We start from the raw sequence: 19,051 nt of genomic DNA on the forward strand, positions 1-19,051 counted from the left end.
GAACACTTCCTGAAGTGGTGATTCCACCACCCTCATGGGTAGACATTTCAAGACAGAAATTTTTCCTGATCTCCAACCTAAACCTCCCCTGGTGCAACTTGAGGCCATTTCCTCTCATCCTGTGCAACTAGACAATGTGTAATCTCAAGGAATGAGGAGCATCTTGAAGACTCTTTTGTACCTCTGTCCCATCCCTGTCCATACAGACTGCAGTCAGACCAGCAGTGCTGCTTAATGTCAGTTTATCTCCCTTGGCATATAAGCCACCCACTCCTGGAGCAGTGATTGCACACAACACTTGGGCTTCTGCTTTACAAAATGCCTTCCAGTCCACGAAGCTGGAGCTAAAGGCTGAAAAAAAAAGTAGAATCTTAAAGCTCTCAGACAGAAAAAAAAAGGTCAAAAATCTTTAGCTTCTATTTTATAACCTCTTTGTCAAGCTCATCATCTGTTTTGCTTTTGGTTTGTGCTATTTTGGTTTTTCTTCAATGCCTGTGTTTTCCAAAGCTGTTTATCTGCGTGTGCATGGACACAAATATTTACCCTAGTGATGGATGTGCTGAAAAAATACCAAGCCTAGCTTGGGGACGGAGTGGGGGTGTCACAGGAAAGGTTTCTTGCCAGATGGGTTGGGTGGCTTGTCTTTGGGTTTGTTTTTGTTCTTGTTTTAAGTGACCACACAAAAGGGTAAAGTGGATTGTTTATAGAAATTGCCTTCAGTGGACGTTTCTGTGTCCTTGAGAGCTCGGTAGGAGGGCAGGAGGGGGCAAGGTTAGTTGCAGCATTGTGTTGTGAAGCAAAGGCTTTGTGTGAATCACTGGTTCATCTTTATGCAAGTTAAGGAAGGTTACTGGCAGAATGTCCATTTACCTTGAGATAAAAGCCCAGGCTCTGCAGAGTGCTGGAGCTGGGAAAGCAAGGATGAGCAAACAAGTTCTTGCTCGGAAAGTGCCGCTCAAGTCAGAGGTTTGGTTCTTTGCTCTTGCAAGAGGATCCTCAGAAGAGAGCCCAAAATCTCAGTCCCAACCACTTCAATGATGTAGGAGATTTTCATGCAGCCTGAGGTGGTTCTTTGAAAGCTGGAGGTTAGATTGAGTTGCTGTTAACGATCCTCCTCTTCAGAGGCTTTCAGCCCAGACCATGCCAAAATGCTTTAAAGGAACCTCTAAGCTGTTTTGTCTCTTTCAGAAGTGTGGTCATATCTAGAGGAAGGGGTGGATGCCACAACTCTTGGCTGGGGAGCGGCAGCTTATCTGGCACCCTGAGGAGCACAGGGGCTATGAAAGGAAGCGAGTCAGCCAGGTCCACCTGGAGACCCTGTCATACAATGTGTCAGTGGCCCACTCTTCCCCTCCATAGCTCTGGTTCTTTCCAAGACCTCCTTCCCACTCCTATAGCCCTCCCTGCCGCACCGACAGGACTGAGTTGGAGTTGTTTCTGCACTGCCAGCATCTTCATGCAGCAGGGATGATGGATGTGTCTTCCAGGCTTCAGGAGGGTCTTTAAATGCCAAATAAGCTAGCTCCTGAAGGTGTAGGTCTGGCAGGCTCAGCTTTCAGCTCGTATTTCTCCATCCTAGCCCAAACTTCACAAAGGAGCTAAGCACTTAACATGGGTTAAGTCCTTCTGCGGTGCTTGGTAGGGAAGGTGAGGTGGAGTCACAAGCTCACCCAAACCTCCTCAGCCTCTCTGGGCAAACAGAAAGCTTTTTCACTTCTCTCCCCACTCTTAAGAGTCAAGAAGCAGTCTGTTCCCAGCAAGACTTGTGCAAGGAGAGGATACAAGTGATAAGTGAGAGCATTAAGGAGACATTAGCAGCCAGGGCACTCACAGCCTCAGCTGGAAACAAGGTTGGTGTCTTCTGGGAAAGATGCAATTGTGGGCAGAGTATTCTCTTCCCTTCTTTTGTTGTGGAATTGAACAGCATAAAAGTACAGCCTGTTCCTCCCTGTTCTTGTGCCCTGCAATGCTGTGAGGTTATTTTAGCAGGCAGCCAAGGAGACTCTGGTATTTTGAAGACATCTGTGGCGCCAGGGTTTTCACGTAGTTTTTAACACTTTGGTAGCATTAAAAGATCTCTGAGCAGCTCTCCACCTCTGCTGTCCACACTACTGTGCTTGGGCTGCAGTTGTCCCTCCCCATCAGACCACCCCTCATCAGAAACACCCTGCCCGTGTGCAGTGCTGCACTGGTCCTGCTTGCAGGTCGAGTAAAGGGGCAAATCTGTTTGGTCCTTTTGGTGTCTTTGGTGTAATGACCAGCAGAAGGAAAGTTCTCTTCTCCAAGGCTGTTGTGAAGAGCAGTGACATCTGAGTGAGATAAAAGCAAGTAAAACATATTTTATCTCTTGTCACAAGCCAGTTTTCAAGCTAATCAGGTGCTTTTATTTAGTTTGGTGCTGTCTCCTCTCTTTACAGATGTCCTCAGACTTGGTGCTGTCTCCTCTCTTTATAGATGTCCTCAGCCAGGAGTGGCTGAAAGCAGCAACATTACTGCTGAGTGATCTCTGAGCTCAGACTTAGAAGCATCCACTGTCTTTTGCTTGGTCACCCCAAAAGTCTGTGTGTGTCCCCAGCCCCCAGACAGCTACGCATTATAGGAGGAAATCGTCCTCTCACCTTATTTCCCTGAATCACAAGGAAAGCTTTCAGGGATGCTTGATTGGTGTTTCATAGGAAAGATCCTGTGCCCACAGCGTTACATTCTAGAGCATAAGCCTTGTGAAAAGCAGCTGAGGGAACTGGGTTTGTTCAGCCTGCAGAAAAGGAGGCTGAGAGGAGGCCTTCTGGCTCTCTACAAAAAACTGAAAAGAGCTTGGACCGAGGTGGGGTTGGTCTCTTCTCCCTAGTAACAAGTGATAGGATGAGAGGAAATGGCCTCAAGTTGTGCCAAGGGAGGTTTAGATTGGACACAAGGAACAATTTCTTCCCTAAAAAGGTCATCAAGCCCTGCCTGGAACAGGCTGCCCAGAGCAGTAGTTGAGTCCAGGGGTGACCTGGAGGGTTTTGAAAGTTGTGTAGATGTGGTGCTGAGGGACATGGTTCAGCAGTGACCTGGCAGTGCTGGGTTAATGGTTGGACTTGATGGTCGTAAAGTTCTCTTCTAACCAAAACCATTCTGTGATTCTATGGTTCATGTTGGGTTTTTCTTCCTGCTACTAATACCAGTTTCCTAAGTGCAAAGAAACCAAAAATTCATCTCTTAAATATGAAGACATTAAAACCTGGTTCCCATTCCACCCAAATCATCCTTGCTACGCTTGTCCGTATCATCTCTATACCTCAGCTCTGTAAGGGCATTCAGCATTTCTCCTCACACCCCAAAACATGTGGGAATGTGTTTGATTTTAAAACATCCTGAACACTCAGTTCTGTGCCCTGAGCAATGATTTCACCTGAGCTTTATTTAAGGCTGAAGGAGGGATGAAGGAGACTGGAGTGGCTATGTGACTCCAAGCTGTGATCCATGGTCGGTCTGTAGCTACCTTTGGTCCATTTCACCTGCTCCCTCCTCATTATTAACTAAATGGAAGTGCTGTCTAAATTGGGTCTAACAGCTTGATAGGGCTCAGATCACCACTAATGATGTTAGCCTGGTCAGATATAATCAAAAGTAGTTGAAAGGCAGAGGCGTGCCAGTCAGTCTGCCCCCAGCCTCAGAGCACAGAGTGGCTGCTGCGCTCTGTGGTGAGAGGCCCCTTGGCCCCATGTCCATGGAGACAGCTAAAGAGTGGGTGTTTGGGCTCCAAGAGAGGAGAACAGAGGGGGGAAATGATGCAAAGCAAGAGCTGCTTGGTGAGCTGGATGGCCAGAACACTTGATGAGAGTATTACATTTATTTGAGATGCAGCAGAAGCTGCTCTGCCCTGGGCAGCCCTGCAACACTGTGTGCTCAGCACTGCTGAGACCACACTGGTGTCAGGTTTGGACTCCTCGTTACAAGAAGGACATTGAGGTGCTGAAGCAGGTCCAGAGGAGGGTATGGAAGCTGCTAATGGGTCTAGAGTGTCAGTCCTGTGAGGAGTCACTGGAGGACCTGTGGTTGTTCAGCCTGGAGAAAAGGAGGCTGTGGGCAGGCCTTCTAGTGCTCTACAACTCCCTGAAAGGAGGCTGGATCCAGGCTGGGGTTGGGCTCTACTCCCAAGGAGCAACTGATAGGATAAGGAGAAATGACCTCAAGCTGCACCAGGGAAGGTTTAGGTTGAATGTTTAAGAAAGACATCGTGGTGCTTGAGTGTGTCCAGAGAAGGGCAGCAAGGCTGGGGAGGAGGCTGGACCACAGCCCTGTAAGGAGCAGCTGGGAGTGTGCAGCCTGGAGAAGAGGAGGCTCAGGGCAGACCTCATTGCTGTCTACGACTACCTGAAAGAAGATTGTAGCCAAATGGGGTTGGTCTCTTCTCCCACACATCCAGAGACAGAACAAGAGGACACAGCTTCAAGCTGTGCCAGGGCAAGTTCAGGCTGGATGTTAGGAAGAAATTCTTCACAGCAAGAGTGATTGGCACTGGAATGGGCTGCCCGGGGAGGTGGTGGAGTCACCAACCCTGGAGGTGTTTAAAAAGAGGCTGGATGAGGCACTTAGTGCCATGGGTTAGGTAATTAGAAGGGTTAGCTGCTAGGTTGGACTGGGTGGTCTTAGAGGTCTTTTCCAACCTGGTTAATTCTGTGATTCTGTATTTTGGGAAAGCTTTCTTTACTGCAAGCATGGTTGGACTCGGTGGTCTCAGAGGTCTTTTCCAACGTCAGTGATTCTTTGAGGGTGTGAGGTGGCTCATGGTGTGCATCTCCCCTTGCAGGTCTGCGGCGCACGCCTAGCCGGCTGTCGGGGCTGAGTGTGGCCTGCCCACTGCCCAGCCCACCAGGTGGCACGCTGACCTGTGAGCTGCAGGACTGTCCCTTCTGTGCCAGTCTCCTGGAAGACCCCGAATTTGCCTTCAGCGAGTCCGACAGCTGCGACTCCGACAGCAACGGCGTCTACGAGTTCACCCAGGACCTGCGGCACGGTGACCACAGGGACCAGCTCCAGCAGCAGCGGAGCAGGAGGAGGAGGAAGAAGAAAAAACCCAAGGAGAGGAACAAGGTCACCCGCATGTGGAAGGCTTTTGGCAGCAAGCTGAAGAGGATCGTGGAGAGCAAGTACTTCAACCGGGGCATCATGATCGCCATTCTCATCAACACCCTGAGTATGGGCATCGAGTACCACGAGCAGGTGAGTGCAGGACTGCCCTGGGGAGCCTTAAGGGTCTGTGGTTTCCAGGTACTCTTGGAGTTGCTGCTTAAGTCATATCAGGGGAGAAGCATTCTCATGCAAGCTGGAAACACCAAATGGGGCTGAGAACCTGATCTGGCAGCTGTAGGATGAGCAGGAGCATCCTTTTGTGAGTGCAAAGCTTGGAAGGTGGCCAGCAGCCCTGCCGAGGTGTGGAGAGTTTAAATGTGTGTGCATTGGGACAGGACTGCTCAGAGTCGAGCTGCCTGAGTTGTTTGCTGTGAATTACTCACAGGAGTGTGAATTATTCTGGTGGAAATACCCCTTTGGTCTGATGGTGAGGGTGCACTGTGGATCTATGCTGAAGTTTCTTCTTTGATCATGGCCCTTAAAAAAAAAGAGAGAGAGAGAGCCTTAAACTATCAAGCACTGCTAAAAGCAATAAAGTAAAGGGGGAAAAAAAGAAGTTAATTTCTCCCTAAAGGCTTCAAAAACTTTAAATTGATCTCACAGGGTGTCAGTAGGTCTTTCTTTTAAGTATTTAGAGGGAGGAAAGAGAAATCATGCTGTTCCCAGCATCACTCTGAACATAGGGATGGCAGAAAGCAGTGCTGGCAGCCGAGGACAGCTTGTCCTTGTCGCTGGCTGATGGGAGCTTGAGGGGCTGTGCAATGGGAGAGGGATGTGAGTCATCTGAGTATCTCCACTTGGTCACTCTGGAGTGAAGTGCTGCCTTTCTGGGCTTTTCTTTCCTGGAAGACGAGTGCTTACGTTCAACTGTGCTCTCAGGATGTCCTCTGGAATTTCTTGTGCTGCTGTTCTATCCGGTGCAGAAAAAGCAGGAGGCCAGGTGAGCCTCGTAGTGATCTTCTGTGAGGTGGATAGTCAAAGGTTCATCTAGTGCTCCCCCAGAATCTCCACTGCAGGGTCAGAGGCAGGTCAAGTTTATTTATAGAGCTGTTCCTCCTCGCTGCCTTGGTCTGTCCACTCAGGAGCAGGGAGGAAAAGCAGGCAAGGTGGCATAGTACATCCGAAGGCAGGACAACAGCTCTGCATTTTCTCCTCTATCACTTCCCAGCATTAAGTCCTCCTCGGGGCCACAGCAAAAAAAATTCTCCAGAGCACTGCTACTTTTATTTCCTCTCCACTTTTGTGTTCTAAACCCCCATATTCCATGCTTTCTGAGACACATTTTCTTCCAGAAAAGCAAGCACTCAGCTAAAACACACAAACCTCAGCCAGGCAACAATAAATCACTTCACACCTCCAGCAGAGAGTCTCCCAACCCAACAAAGCAATAGCTGTCACTGTCAGCTTGCTGCTGGGTTAGTTGTTGCACAGCAAAGTTTTAGACTGAGGGAGCACACCTTGGCAGCAGCCTTTGAGCAGAGCAGTCGTTCCTCACACAGGCTGCCTTTCTGCCTGGATAGGCTTTTGTCGGGTGGATATAGCTTTGTCAGTCCTCAGACGTTGTCTTGATGGGTGCTGGGGGAAAGCTTTAGGCAGGCTGCAATGAGAAGCCCAGGGACAGAATCCTAGAATCATTTCCATTGGAAAAGATGTCTGAGTCCAACTGTCAACCCAACACATCAGTGGCCTTTAAACCATGTCCCAAAGTGCCATGTCTACATTCTTTAAACTCCTCCAGGGATGGGGGCTCCAACACCTCTCTGGGCAGCCTAATCCAATGCCTGACCACTTTTTCAGGATGATTAGGGTGGAATGGGAACCAGATTTTAATTTCTTCATACTTAGGAGCTGAATTTTTCATTTCTTTGCATTTAGGAAACTGTTATTAGTAGCAGAAAAAAAACCCCAACATGAACTATAGAATCACAGAATGGTTTTGGTTAGAAGAGACCTTTAAGATCATCAAGTCCAACCATTAACCCAGCACTGCCAGGTCACTGCTAAACCATGTCCCTCAGCACCACATCTACACAACTTTCAAAACCCTCCAGGTCACCCCTGGACTCAACTACTGCTCTGGGCAGCCTGTTCCAGGGCTTGATGACCTTTTTAGGGAAGAAATTGTTCCTTGTGTCCAATCTAAACCTCCCTTGGCACAACTTGAGGCCATTTCCTCTCATCCTATCACTTGTTACTAGGGAGAAGAGACCAACATCCACCTCACTCCAACCTCCTTTCAGAGAATTGTAGAGAATCAGAAGGTCTCCCCTCAGCCTCCTCTTCTACAGGCTAAAAGACCCCAGTTCCCTCACCTATCCTCATAACAGCTGTTCTTCAGACCCTTCCCCAGCTTCACTGTCCTTCTCTGGACACACTCCAGCCCTTCAATGTCCTTCTTTGTGTGAGAGCCCCAAAACTGACCCCAGTAACTTGGACTGCACAGAGATTGTCCACAATCAGTCATAAAAAGCTAAATTGTGATAATTACATCCTTGCTGCTAACAAAGGCAACCTGTGGTCAGCAGGTTTATGTTGGATTTTACCTTGTAAAAGATTTCCTTTAAACCATCTCAAAGCCAATGGCAATAAAGATTCTGAAGCTTTTGGCTAGGGAGCATCAGACTCGTGCCAGCTCTGCTCACAGGCACTGCCCAGCGTGGGTGCAATAAAAAGAGAGGAATTTTGAAGTGAAACCTATAAAAGTTCCTCCACGTGCCTGACTGTGAAGTGTCTCTGGTACACAGCAGGGTAAGGAGTCGTGGAGCTGTCAGAGCTCAACTTCGAAACACCTCGCCCAAGCTTTCTCCTCTCAGCAGAGTGACCTCCAGGGCATCACCTGAGGCTGAGCCCTCTCCAAAAGCAACAGAACATGGCTTTAGGCTCTCAGACTTCTTGGCATTCAAGTCTGGGACTTCTGGGAGCAGAGCAGGCTGGTTTCAGAACCCATAGCCCTCCTCACATGAGAAGTCACTTCAAGACACAAGGTGAGGGGCTGGGTTTGTGAGGAGAGGAGGAAGGGATGTCCAGGTGAAGCTGTAAGAAACCCACAGGGATGGAGGGCAGGTGAGAAAGCTGCATTTTGGGTATGCAGTGGTGCTTGCTAGGAAAGACAGTCTAATCACAGCTGTCTGGTTACTGGGTGGTGGATGCTGCCCAGTCACTCTGCACCTCTGCTCAGAGCAGGTATTTCAAGGTGAGACCACGTAAGCCTTCCTCAGGCTCTTAACCAGGCATGGCTGTTGCCATCATCTTCCTTCTCCATCTTCCAAAGGGCAAACCTCGAGGCTGCTCTGCAGGTTGTTAGGATTTAGGAGCTGCATACAAAGACAGCTGCTCTGCAGCACTCCTCTACTTTCCTTGCCCCCACTGAGCTGCTCCAGAGAAGTAAGGGTCACAGAATCACACTCTGGTGGGGGTTGGAAGTGACCTCTGGAGATCACCTAGTCCAATTCCCCTGCCAAAGCAGGATCACTGAGGACAGGTCACGCAGGAACATGTCCAGGCACGTTTTGAAAGTTTCCACAGAAGGAGACTCCACAGCCTCTCTGAGCAGCCTGCTCCAGAGCTTCAGCACCCTCACACCAAAGTTGTTGCTCACCTTGAGGTGGAACTTCCTGCATTCCAGTTTGTAGCCATTGCCCCAGAGCTTTCGTTGGAGAGGCCTCCTGTGCTCTGTGCCTGCTGACAACAGCAACTTGCTGGGCCCTGAAACCCTGCTAAACATCACCTACCATGGAGACTTTTGCTTAAACAGGTTCAGGCTCTTCACAGAGAGAGTGATTGGCATTGGAATGGGCTGCCTAGGGAGGTGGTGGAGTCACTGTCCCTGGAGGTGTTCAAGCAAAGCCTGGATGAGGCACTTAGTGCCATGGTCTAGATGACTGGACAGGGCTGGGTGCTAGGTTGGACTGGATGATCTTGGAGATCTCTTCCAACTTGGCTGATTCTATGACTCCTTGGACTTGACTCCTGCCACTTGTTTTCAGCCATTGCCTGGTTTCATCAAAGTGGGCTGCAATCAGTCCAGCAGCCCCAGGGAAGCCCTCCCCAAACCTTGCTTCACAATCCCTCTTAGGGAGAAAAAAGCCCCAAACTATTACTAATGGCTGCTTGCTTTTCTCTCCTGGCTTCTCAGGCTTCACAGTCAGCAGTGGCTTTGCAAAGGATGGGCACAGCACATCCATTTTTACTTCAGTGTGCTATTCAGGCATCAATCCTCTGTGTGTGTGGGAGGGCTGGAGAGTACTGAACAACATATGGCACGGAAGACAGAGCAGCACTAGTCCTTAGTTTGTTATCTTGCCTTTCATCCCGGGACGTGGCAGTGTTCTGCAGAGAAGTCTCACGGAGCCCTCTTGAGGCAATGGAGCATTATTGTCTATGTCTTCTGGATGTGGAAGTCAAGGTTGGCAGCAAAACTTGGGTCTGATGGGCAAGGGAATACACTTGTACTGTAGCAGCACTTCGGTAGCACCCTCTAAGAAGTCAGGAAGCTGATCTGTGTCTGTACAGCTGCAGTCCTAGATGCTACCTCCAGATAGATGGACAAATCCCCTCAAGGCTTCAATATGAGTATTTATGGGGATTTGAGGCTCACAGCAGTTTGCTTGCATGGTTACTCTGGCTGCTCTTGGCTAACATAACTGGCACCATCCCACTGAATGGGACACTTTTAGGCACGGATCCTGTCCAGTGGCTAAGAGCACAACTGCTTGTAGCAGCCAGTTGGCTCATGGAAAAGATGAGGAGATGCTCAAAGTGCTTTGAACAGAGCTGTCCTTTAGCAATCCTGCTCTTCTCTGAGCTAGATTGAAAATTTCATGGCAGCGCAGTGGATTTGTGGCAGGAAGCCCTGGTAGCAGGATGATGGGAAGCAAGTTGCCCAGGGAGGTGGCACAGTCCCCATCCATGGAGGCATTTAGAAGCTGTGTAGATGTAGTGCTTAGGGATATAGTTTAGTCAAGGATTTGTCAGTGTTAGGCTAATGATTGGACTCAATGATCTTAAAGGTCTTTTCCAATCTAGGCAGTTCTGTGCTCCTGTGGTTTTCTTTGAGGCTTGAGTCATTAGCAGCAGTTGCATCCTCTGCAGAGCCCATCTGTGGGGCCATGAGCCAGCTCTGTCACCAACCAGCATGGTTTACACAGCTGGTAATTAGGAGGTTACAGGATGCTGTTAGTTAGCAGCAGCACAACTTGTGTTTCAAAGGTTAATTGGCTGGTCTGGAGTTCCTAAGATGTAATTTTTTTAACCTCCTCTGGTGCTTTATTTAGGTTGACCACGAGCCAGAAATGTGCTCTTGTGGCCAGGAGGGCCAGTGCCATTCTGGGGTGTATTAGAAGGGTTGTGGTTAGTAGGCCAAGAGAGGTTCTCCTGCCCTTCTACTCTGTCTTGGTGAGGCCACGTCTGGAGTACTGTGTCCAGTTCTGAGACCCCCAGTTCAAGAGGGACATAGAATTTGAGAGAGCCCAGTGCAGAGCCACAAAGATGATGAAGGGAATGGAACATCTCTCTTACAAGGAGAGGCTGAGGGAGCTGGGGCTCTTTGGCTTGGAGAAGACTGAGAGGTGACCTCATAAATGTTTATAAATATGTGAAGGATGAGTGCCAGGAGGCTGGAGCCAGGCTCTGCTGGGTGATGCCCAAGGACAGGACAAGGGGCAATGGGTGGAAGCTGAGGCACAGGAAGTTTCATTTAAACATGAGGAGGATTTTTTTTCCCTGTGAGGATAACAGGACACTGGAACAGGCTGCCCAGGGGAGTTATGGAGCCTCCCTCTCTGGAAACATTCAAAACCTGCCTGGACACATTCATGTGTGATCTGGAATAGGAGATCCGCTCTGGCAGGGGGTTTGGACTGGGTGAGCTTTGGAGGTCCCTTCCAGCCCCTGACATTCTGTGATTCTGTGATAGCTGTCTATCTCCAGCACTAAAAAAGCACTCTCAAAGATGAGGAAAGCCAAGCACAAAGAAGGCGGCAGCAATCCTTGCATTAATCTTCCAGGCAATTTCAATACATTGGATGCTTTTATTATGCATTCATCACAGCTGACAGTTCTCCAGGGTGTCTGAGAGCGTGCCATGGCACTGCAGTAACCGAGCAGGAACTGTGCTCTCCAAAAGCATGACCTTTAGGGCAGTGGAGAGAGCTGTCTGGCACAGGCAGGTCTTGTTCCAGGAGTTGTGGTTCCAAGTGCCTCTCTGCCACTGAAAGCTGATACCTTTTTGTCCCAATGTCAGCTCCTGCCTGTGCTTTGCCAACGGGTCTGAATAATTGCTGTTTCTTCTGTCTCTCTTGATTTTCATCTCCCAGTTGGCTGGTAGAAAGACAGAGTCCTGCTTGTTTGTCCCATGACAGGAGCTGGGGTTATCTCTGCAGAAGGATGAGCTTTGAACTCCTCTATGAGGACCTCTGCTTTGAGTCATGAGGAGAGTCCCCCACTTGGCTTCCCAGGGGAATTTGCAGAAGTAGCTGTTGATACTTGTAATGATTCCACATAAAAGGCTCCATTTACATCGAATGGCACTAGAAATGCCATTTTACATTCACTTCTCAGCAGAGAAGTACAAATCAGTATTTGTTCCAAGCTATTGCTGTTCAAAGAGCTTTTAATTGCTTTTCTGATCCTTCATCCGTGGCATGTTTCGTTCAGAGCAGCTGTCTTGAGAGGAGGTTGGAGCTGACCTTGATGGGCACTCAGTGGTCCGTTGCTTATCAGTGTAAGAGAAGTGTTGGGTTTGAGTAGCACATTTTATTATGCTGGAATAGAAGTGATTCTGTGTGATTTAAGGTAGCACCTTAGCTTCTCCAGTGAAGTTCTCTTTAGCATTTGTCAATTTTGGCTTGAAAAATTGCTTTGGCCTGGAAAGCTCAGCACGTACTCAGAAAGCAGAGGAGAATCTTTCAGCAGTGTTTAAAGCAAATTGCTTAAATTCCTTTTGAGTTGTGAGTCAATAAAATACTTTTCTCATCTGAGGTTCTCACTTCCAGCTGGCAAAACTTGTTCACTCTTCAGAGTTTCTGCACGGTCCTATTTTAAGGACTTACTCACTGGCTGGACTTGAAGCAAAAAGATTTCCTCAGCCCAATCTGGGATGTGAAAATTCAGCCCAATGTGTGGTATAAACGATGTGAGACTCATTCTACTCTCTTAGTAGTGCTTTGGTTAATGTGTTTGGACTTTGTCAGCTCCATACCAATCTGTCCCTTCCCTGCTGCTTCTCTGAGGTCTAATAAGTGGACAGCTTTTCATAGAGTCCTAGAATCGTTATAGAGGCCAGAAGGGACCTCTAGAGGTCAGCCAGTCTGGCCCCCTGCTGTCAGCAGGGACATCCCCACTAGCCCAGGTCACCCAGGGTCATGTCAAGCCTCACCTTTGATGTCCTCAGGTCAGGGTACTCCACCACCTTCCTGGGCAATTTGTTCCAGTGTTCCACCACCCTCATAGTAAAGAACTTGTTCCCAACATCCAGTCTAAATCTGCTCTTCTCAAGTCTGAACCCATTGGCCCTTGTCCTGTCACTGCAGGCCTTTGTAAACAGCTTCTCTCCAGCCTTCCTATAGGCCCCCTTCAGGTACTGGAAGGCTGCTATTAGGTCCCTCCAGAGCCACCTCTTCTCCAGTCTGAACACCCCAGCTCCCACAGCCTGTCCTCATAGCAGAGCTGCTCCAACCTGATCATTTTCGTGGCCCTCCTCTGTACTCACTCTATCAGGTCCATGCCCTTCCTATAGCAAGGGCTCCAGACCTGGATGCAGCACTCCAGGTGAGATCTCAGCAGAGCAAAGTGGCAGAATGCCCTCTCTGGCTCTGCTGGCCACACTTCTTTTGATGCAGCCCAGGATATGATTTGCCTTCTGGGCTGCAAGTATGCACTGTCTGCTCATGCCCAGCTTCTCCTCCACCAGCACCCCCAAGTCCCATTCCACAGGGCTGCTCTCTAACACCTCATCCCCCAGCCTGTATTGATAGTGAGGACTGTTCTCTCTCAGGTGCTCCTGTTAAACTTCATGAGGTTCACCTTCTCAAGTGTTGCTTTGGTAGGGAAGCTGTGCTGGTTGAGAACACATCCTGAATCTCCTGAGCAGATTGAAAGAACAACTTTTGATAACTTCAACTGTGCCCACCTCTTGGGAGGGAAGAGAAAGGCTTTATCTGGTGGCCTTGTAGAAGAGATGTTTTCCATTCTTTCCTGTTCCCCAAGATCTCACTACCTTTATCCCAGCCCCCTTTTCTGCAGGCAGCCACTCTGCCAGGACGTTAACACACACAGTAAGAGGTTTTGGGTCTCTTCTGCACAATCCAGGCTGTAAGACTTCTGATCAGAGCCAGCAGCAGCTCGTACATGAAGCATTTACACCTGGCCAGGTGTCATTCCCATGTTAGAGGGAATCAAGAATCAGAGGCAATCATAGCCCAGACAGGAGACCTCATCCCTGGAACTATTGCAGGTCAGCTTGGATGGGACTCTGAGCAATCATCTTGTTGAAGATGTCCTTGCCCTCTGTAGGAGAGGTGGACTAGATGACCTTTAAAGCTCCCATCCAACTCAAAGCATTCTTTGATCTACGACAGCATGAGCTGACAGCAAATGTTCACCATTAAGAGATCAGATCACAGTCTGCTAGACCTTAGCAGCTGTCATGACAAAGGGTGTAAATCACATCCTTCCTGGGGGAGCCTATCACGAGTGATGTTCGTGGAGCCTCTTCTCTCTTACTCTCTTCTGTACTTGACTCCTTCACTGCTCTGTTTTTCTCCTGTTAGATTGTGTGTTGCTGGTATATTTTTTTTTACTATATAAGGGAAAGCATATTAGAGAGCCTTCCATTCCTCTGCCTCCTAGCAGACAGGAACAGCACCTCTCCAGTGCCGAAACTGAGTGCAATAACTCATTTGAGTGCTGACACACCCAGCAGCCAGGGCAGAGGCAGGAGAACAACAGAGCTAGTCATGGCAAGGCGACTATGCAGTCTGATCTGGTTCCTATAGATGTGCTCATTAGCCAAGGGAATAATATTAGGCTGTCCCCTGGAGAACTGGAGGCACGTTTTACCACCACCAGCGCTTCAGTTCCTTCCCCTCACTTATGCCATTAGCTGCTCTCTGTGGTGAGCGAATCTGCCGCATAAATCACAGCCGCTCTCTGCTGGGATGGCAAACTTCTTAAGCAGGTGATAGGAATATGCTTCCCAGCATAAGCTGTTGTGTGGAGACTGGAGATCTGCCCAGCACCAGTAACAGACCCACACCGTGCAAGACCCACCAGGTGCTTTTCTTCCATCTGGGTCATGCAGCAAGGCAGCTGATGCGGTCAGGGTGCCCTGCAAGGCATCCAAGGCTGCACCCACAAAAGCCCCGTGCTTAGCGGACGTGCGTGGTGGCAGCGGGTGGTTATATATAGAAGGGAGACAGATTGTTTGCATTTCAACTGGCAGGTAAAATAAACCAAGTGGAATACAGCCCCGAGAATGAAAGCAGAGGGCACTTGCCAGCTGCACTTCATCACAAAAGTGGGCATAAATCACAGCCATGGGCAGCCAGCTTTGAATGTTATGCTGACAATGGCTCTAATGTGTTCCAAAGCAGGAAGGTTTGACACAGCTGGACAAAGAGGTGTTCACCTTCTGGAAGGGAAAGGGTGGTGAGAGGGGGCTGTAATGAAGGAGGTGCCTTTCACAAACAAAGGAGATGGTGTCAAGTTAACCTTCTGCCTCCATGCTGACTGTCAGCTGCAAGTACTGGTGGATGACAAGCTCAATACTACCCAGCAATGCGTCTTTGTGGCCAAGAAGGCAAATGGTCTCCAGGAATTCATGAAAAGGAGCAGGACCTGCAGGTCAGGGGAGGTTCTCCTCCCCCTCTCTCTGCCTTGGTGAGGCTGCACCTGGTGTATTGAGTCCAGATCTGGGCTCCAAAGTTGGAGAGTGATAGAGACCCTGGAGAGAGTCCAAGAAAGTGCCACAGAGACATTGAGGTTACTGAACCATCTCTATGAGGAGGAAAGGCTGAGTGCCCTGGGGCTGTTTAGCCGGTAGAAGAGCAGCCCCATAGGGGATCTTCTCAACGCTCAGTAGGAGCTAAAGCACAGGGGGCAAGAGGATGAGGCCAGACTCTTTTCAGTGTTGCCCAGTGACAAGACAAGGGCTGATGGGCACAAACTAGAACCCAGAAGGTTTCACTTGAACCTAAGGAAAACCAGGAAGACATTCTGGACAAGGCAGTGTTGTCAAGTTGAAGATGAGTCAAGCCACAACTGAGAGCAGCTAGTATTTGCCAGGGCATAAGACATTCTAGCAGCTTAATCTGGAAGGTCTTTGTAAAGCTTCAATGGTGTCCTATACCCTGACCTTCTCTGTGTGCCTTGGAGCTGAGAGACAGAGCTGGCTGTCCTCATCAGCAGGCAGAGGATTGGATATGCTCTGGATATCAATCCTAGCTCCTTATATCAGAGAAGAATCCTAGAATCACAGAGTGGTTTGGGTTGGAAGGGACCTTAAAGATCACCTAGTTCCAACCCCACCTGCCATGGACAAGGATATCTTCCACTAGACCAGATTGCTCAAGGCCCTGTTCATCCTGGCCTTGAACACTTCCAGGAAGGGGGCATCCAGAACTTCCCTGGTCCATTGTCTCCAGTGTCTTATTGTAAAGAATTTCTTCTAGTCTAAATCTCCCCTCTCCCAGCTTAAAGCCGTTGTCCCTTCATCCTATTGCTACAAGTCCACCACAAGACCCACCACTGGCAGGAAGTGAAGAGGTAGGTTTAGTGCTGCTGCCAACCTAAGTCATGAATTTTCCTCGAGTTTCAACAAGGCTTCTCCATCTGGGACAATGAGATTTTCCAGAATTATGAATGAAGCTTTAAATGGCTCTTTGAAACCTCCTTCTGGGCCTTTTGTTACAGGATGCTTCTTTATAAACCGTTTTGAGAGGGGCAGGGAGAAAGCTGCATCTGAGAGGAGTGCGACTCTGACTTGAAAGGGAGGGAGATTTGGCATGCCTGTCTGCATTCTTTCAAAGCTCTATTTTTGTTTGCTCTGTCTGGTTTTCAGACAGCCTGACTCCCAATTTGGGAAAAACACTCTCTGCACAGGCCTTGTAGCATCACTGCTAATGCTTTGGTAGAGCAGGGGCTCTGCCAGTGAGGAAGATGGGGTAGGAAGACCACCTGGCTTCTTTGCCCCCCCTTCCCCATGAAGGCTTTCCTCATGAGTTCTCTTCTCCTGCCTGCTGTCTGTACAAATTAAAACCTCCTCTCTCCCTCTCCTGTCCTGATCCCACGCTTTCACTGTAGTGCCCCTGGAGAAAGCAGCAGCAGCAGAAGTGGTTTATTTATTTTATCTGCTCCAAAGGGAATTGACTTTGCCGCAGACAGACAGATTCTGTAGCTGTCTGACTCTCAGCATGACTATACATGGTCTTGTCTATGCTTTTAAATCAGTTTGGATTGAGGTCATTTATGTGCTGGCCTCTCTTAGGAGCTATACCTGGAGCTTGGCAATGGGACCAGGGAACCAAATCCCTGACTCTGTGCTCCCCAAATACACTTTGTTCTCAGAGGGTCTTAGGAATCAACTTTGCAGCTTCTGTCTGCCCCAGATAAATCAACAAGACAAAATAAATTCAACTACAGGGAGCTGTTTGAAAGACATTGAGATGCTGGAGCAGGTCCAGAGAAGGGCAACGAGGTTGGTGAAGGATCTAGAGAACAGTTCTGGTGAGGAGCAGCTGAGGGAACTGGCATTGTTTAAGTTGTGAGAAGAAGAGGATGAGAGGAGAACTTACTGCTCTCTGCAGCTCTCTGAAAAGGAGGTTGGAGTGAGGTGGGGTTTGGTCTCTTCTCCCTGGTATCAGGTGATAGAATGAGAGGAAGTGGCCTGAAATTGTGCCAGGAGAGGTTTATGTTGGATATTGGGAAGAATTTCTTTGCTGCAAAAGTGGTCAGGCAGTGGAATAGGCTGCCCAGGGAGGTGGTGGAGTCGTTGTGCCTGGAGGTGTTCAAGAAATGTTTGGACACAGCACTTCAGGGCATAGTTTAATGGCCATGGGGGTGTTAGGTTGATGGTTGGAGTTAATGATCTTAGAGGTCTTTTCCAACCAAAACAATTCTGTGATATGAGAGAGAATCAGAGTCTTCCTTTTGTTCATGAAGAACTCGGAGAGAAAACATCAGCCCTTTCAGTGGTGTTGTCCCTGGTCACTGCTGCCTGGGAATGCAAATAAAGTCATTGGTGTAAATGAGTTTCAGCCATAGAGCCTGAGAGCAGCGTGGGTTGCTGGGCAATTATCTCCTTGCAAAATGGCCTGTGCTATGGGAGCCATATTGCAGAAGATCTCTTGCTTGTGCTAAGGTCTCTTGAAGCTGCCAAAAGAAGAGATCAGCATCTTGAATATCATTAAAGCAGAACTATTAATATGGTACGTTGGAGTGCTGGCAGGTACCAGCTGGTATATGTGCCAAAGTACAAAGGACTGAGCTGCAGAGCGTGGAAGTGCAGAGGAATTCAATGCCAGAAAGCTCAGGTTGTGCTGAGGGTTGTTAGGAGCTGGGAGTGCCTTTGAAAGTCCCTGGAGCCAAGGCAGGGAGGGAGGTGGGATGCGAGGGTGAGTAGCTCCCCACATCCTCCAAGAACACCACAACTCACCAAAACCTATCAGAAAGCTGGGGACAATCTTTTTTAGCAGGCCCTGTTGTGACAAGACAAGGGGTGATGGTTTGAAACTAAAAGGAGTTTCAGACTAGAGAGAAGAAAAACATTTTTGATCCTGAGAGTGGTGAGACACTGACCCAAGTTGCCCAGAGAAGATGTAGACACCCACCTCTGAAACCATTCCAGGTCAGGTTGTCTGGGGCTGCGAGCAATCTGCTCTAGTTGTAGATGTCCCTGCTGAGTGCAGGGAGGTTGGACTGGATGAGATTTAATGATCCTTTCCAACCCAAATTGTTCTATGATTCTAAGACACTTTGCAAAGCTATCTGACAGAACATTCGCATTCCTCTTCTTGTTCTTAGTGCCATGGTCTAGTTGATAGGACAGGGCTGGGTGATAGGATGGACTCGATGGTCTTGGAGGTCTCTTCCAACCTGGTTGATTCTAAGATTCTCTTCTCTTTCCTCTAGCTGTGTCCCCTCTTTATGGTGTCCTCCTAATGTTCAGGCTGGAAGGATGTTGTTTGCATCCCTTCCTTCCTGCAGCAGTACACAGATACTCCCCCAAAGTAGCAGGAATCGCTCCCTTTCTGCACTGCGGGGGGTTTGATGGCTGAGAATGTACATCTGCTCCTTTGATGGCTGAGGATGTCCCTCTGCTCCTTCCTTTCTCATGCACTGATCATCCTTAAGACTTGCCTCAACCTGTGGGTGAGTGCTGGATGAACAGGCTGAGACCAACAGACAGATACGGACCCTACAGCAAACAGTGGAGCTGGTGTTTCCCACCTGAGCTTGCAGAAGTGCTTTGGCATTTCAGCAGTGATTTAATGCTGTGGGTTTCCTCCCACTCCTTTTCCCACCCCCCCACCCTCCCTTTGCTAGTCGGTGTGTAACAGCAGAAGGTTTCATACATATTTGATTTTTCTTTAACTATAGCACAAAGTCTGAATGGTGTATTTATGGCTGCAGCTGTCACTCCTCTGAAAACACGCAGTGAGATGAAGGTTAACAAGTTTGGGCTCTCAGGAAAGCATGTAAAACAGCACTGCAGGAGGCTTTGTGTCATCACACCAGCACGGAGAACAGAGTTTCTGAGGTTCTCCATTCCAGGGTTATTTATCACCATCTGAAGCCAGCACTTTTCTAATTGTACATCCTCCTCTGAAATTCTCAAAACCCCAAATCAAATTCGTTTTCCCTTCTACAATACAACAGGAGAAAGGGCAGGGTTGCATCAGGAATGGTGTGGTCAGCAGGAGCAGGGAGGTCATTCTGC

At 48.8% G+C, this 19,051-nt stretch overlaps 1 protein-coding gene across 2 annotated transcripts in view; it reads left to right on the forward strand.

Annotated features, from left to right (window-relative positions):
* The window catches only part of LOC135180782 (voltage-dependent T-type calcium channel subunit alpha-1H-like), a 171,001-nt gene that overhangs the window by 58,746 nt on the left and 93,204 nt on the right, over positions 1-19,051 (forward strand). For both annotated transcript variants that reach the window (XM_064153524.1, XM_064153525.1), the window contains one exon: positions 4,796-5,208. In XM_064153524.1, coding sequence (XP_064009594.1) covers positions 4,796-5,208 — 413 coding nt within the window. The remainder of the gene's footprint in view (positions 1-4,795; positions 5,209-19,051) is intronic.

Source organism: Pogoniulus pusillus, chromosome 13 (assembly GCF_015220805.1).
Source record: "Pogoniulus pusillus isolate bPogPus1 chromosome 13, bPogPus1.pri, whole genome shotgun sequence".
Classification (NCBI taxonomy): domain Eukaryota; kingdom Metazoa; phylum Chordata; class Aves; order Piciformes; family Lybiidae; genus Pogoniulus; species Pogoniulus pusillus.